Raw genomic sequence first — 2,500 nt, 5'->3', positions numbered from 1 at the left:
AGAAACGTACAGCATTTGTAAATGTTCTGGACGAAAGCATCTCATAAAAGAGGAGAATGTCTCTAAGACAGGGGAAGAGGTCGCACAGACATGAGGGGGAAAAATAGGAACACGACAATAAAAGATAAAGACACACACAAAACCACCCAGGAATAAAGCACACACACACACACACACACACACATTTACACACACCAATATAACCCAAAGACTTGCACACATTCAAAACACACACACACACACACGTACACACGCCAATACAACCCACAGACTCACACACATTCAAAACACGCACACACTTACACACACGTACACACGCCAATACAACCTACACACACACACACTCATTCAAAACACACACGCACACACTTACACACACGTACACAAACCAACGCAACCTACACACACACTCATTCAAAACACACGCACACACACGTACACACAGCGACCTCACCTATGTCGATGATGACGGGCTCGGAGGGGGGGCTGATGAGGGGTCCGTTGGTGTGGTAGACCACCACCCGGTACTGGGCCCCCGGGGTCAGGCTGGTGATGATGTCACTGGTGGTGTTCTCCTAAAGGGGGGGGGGGGAAGGAGAGATAGAAAAGTGGCCGCAGATTGGTGCCATTAAGTACCTTGATGTCAGCACAAACACAAGGACACATGAACAAACACACACACAAACACACACACGCACACACACACGCACGCAAGCACACGCACGCACACGCATTTGCGTGGACGTCTGAGCAGCACCGCAAATGCTGCTCAGACGTGTTCATCCGCGCCGTCCGGCTCTCGGCCTGAAAGCTCTGCGTCCGCTCTGTGATGTGTTCCTGCTGAAGGGAACGCTGCAGAAAAGGCAATCTGGAGGTTTGTTGCCAAGACAACCTCACACCCTTCTCAGACACACACACACACACACACACACACACACACACACACACACACACACACACACACACACACACACAAACGCATTAAACGCCGGTGTCTACGGACATTCATTAGACGGTTGACGATAAAACTGGCTCCGGGTAACGACGGCGGGATGAATCAGTAGAAATCCTTCATTTGTGTGTTTAATGTTGCGCTGCCTCGCTGCAGTCTTGTGTGCGTGCTGTGTGTTTTATGTGCCGTTGCTCCGCCGCAGTGTGTGTTCATTCCATGTGTTTTGCGTTGCGTGACTTCTCTGCGCTGTGTGCTCTGTAGGTTTCAGTTTCAGTTTCATTTAGCTGCAGCACGTCTGTTTAACTCCGCGCGTTACCGCCCGTCGCCCCGCTGCAGAGTGTGTCCGCCGTGGGTTGTTCTGTAGAATGTGCTCCCGCCGCAGTGTGCGCTCTTTATGTGTTCTGCATAGTACGACCTCTCTGCAATATGTGTACTTTCTAGCGGTAAGTATGACATCACTGCAGTACTTTCTGTGTTTTAGTTTAAGAATGACCTCACTGCAGTACGGGTACTTTTTGTGTTTTAGTATGACCTCACTGCAGTACTTTATGTGTTTTAGAATGACTTCACTGCAGTAAATGTACTTTATGTTTTACGTAGTATGACCTCACGGCAGTGCTTTGTGTTTCAGTACGACGTCATTGCAGTAGGTGCACTTCATGTATTCTTCTGCAGTACGCATCCCACACCTCGCTCCACGTATTTCCACGTCGTACGACATCAGCACAGAATACAGTTTACTTACGAGGTTTCTACCATAGCTTGATCTCCACCTGGCTGTGTGTGTCTCTACGCCGTACGACATCCGTAGGTAACACAGCCTACGTGTGAGTCTACAGCTCCCCACGCTTCGGTAGGTGCGCTCAACGTTCTCTGGTTCATGTATCTCTACACCGTCGCCCGTCAGTAGGTAACACAGTACACAGGTGTGGGTGCGTCGGGGCCCCACCTCGGTGCAGTAGGTGCTCTCCATCCTCTGGTTCAGGCTGGGCCGGAGGCAGGTGGTGGACAGCACCGAGATCAGGCTGCCGTTGTGGCCCTCGGCCGACGGGCCCCAGCTCACGGCGGCCGTGCTGGACCCCAGCAGGCGGACGCTCACGCTGTAGGGCCTCTCCTTGGGCTCCTCCATGCACCGGCCCCCGGGGCCTGGAGGAGGACGGACAGCACACGGTCAGCCAGGGGCCAAACGTCTCCCATTTTGCCAGATAAAAAAAAAAAAAAAGGACATATACTTGTTCTATCGCTTGGCTGGTTGGTTTCTCCGCTCTGGCAGATACAGAGAAATTTCGGCGTAAATGTTGTACCCTGCCAGCAACGCTTTAATTACTATATACAAGGGCTGCTTAATGGCTGTATACGTTCAGCTGGTTTACACAGGGCTGTTTTAATTACTACGTACAAGAACCAACAATTACCTCAAGCAGTCATCTTCTGTATAATTGTATATATACCGCAACCCCACTATAGCAGGGTGATAGAGGATAAAGAGGTGCCACGTGGTAACACAATTTGAGGAAGCTTTTGTCTTTACTGACTCGGGTTTACTGC

At 50.7% G+C, this 2,500-nt stretch overlaps 1 protein-coding gene across 3 annotated transcripts in view; it reads right to left on the bottom strand.

Annotated features, from left to right (window-relative positions):
- The window catches only part of ptpro (protein tyrosine phosphatase receptor type O), a 57,719-nt gene that overhangs the window by 26,814 nt on the left and 28,405 nt on the right, over nucleotides 1-2,500 (bottom strand). For all 3 annotated transcript variants that reach the window (XM_030353128.1, XM_030353127.1, XM_030353129.1), the window contains exons 7-8: nucleotides 1,902-2,098; nucleotides 455-575 (exon numbers count right to left, since the gene is read on the bottom strand). In XM_030353128.1, coding sequence (XP_030208988.1) covers nucleotides 455-575; nucleotides 1,902-2,098 — 318 coding nt within the window. The remainder of the gene's footprint in view (nucleotides 1-454; nucleotides 576-1,901; nucleotides 2,099-2,500) is intronic.

Source organism: Gadus morhua, chromosome 4 (genome assembly GCF_902167405.1).
Source record: "Gadus morhua chromosome 4, gadMor3.0, whole genome shotgun sequence".
NCBI classification, from domain to species: Eukaryota; Metazoa; Chordata; class Actinopteri; order Gadiformes; family Gadidae; genus Gadus; species Gadus morhua.
Note: the sequence above shows the minus strand (reverse complement) of the source record. Positions and strands in the feature narration are given on the sequence as shown.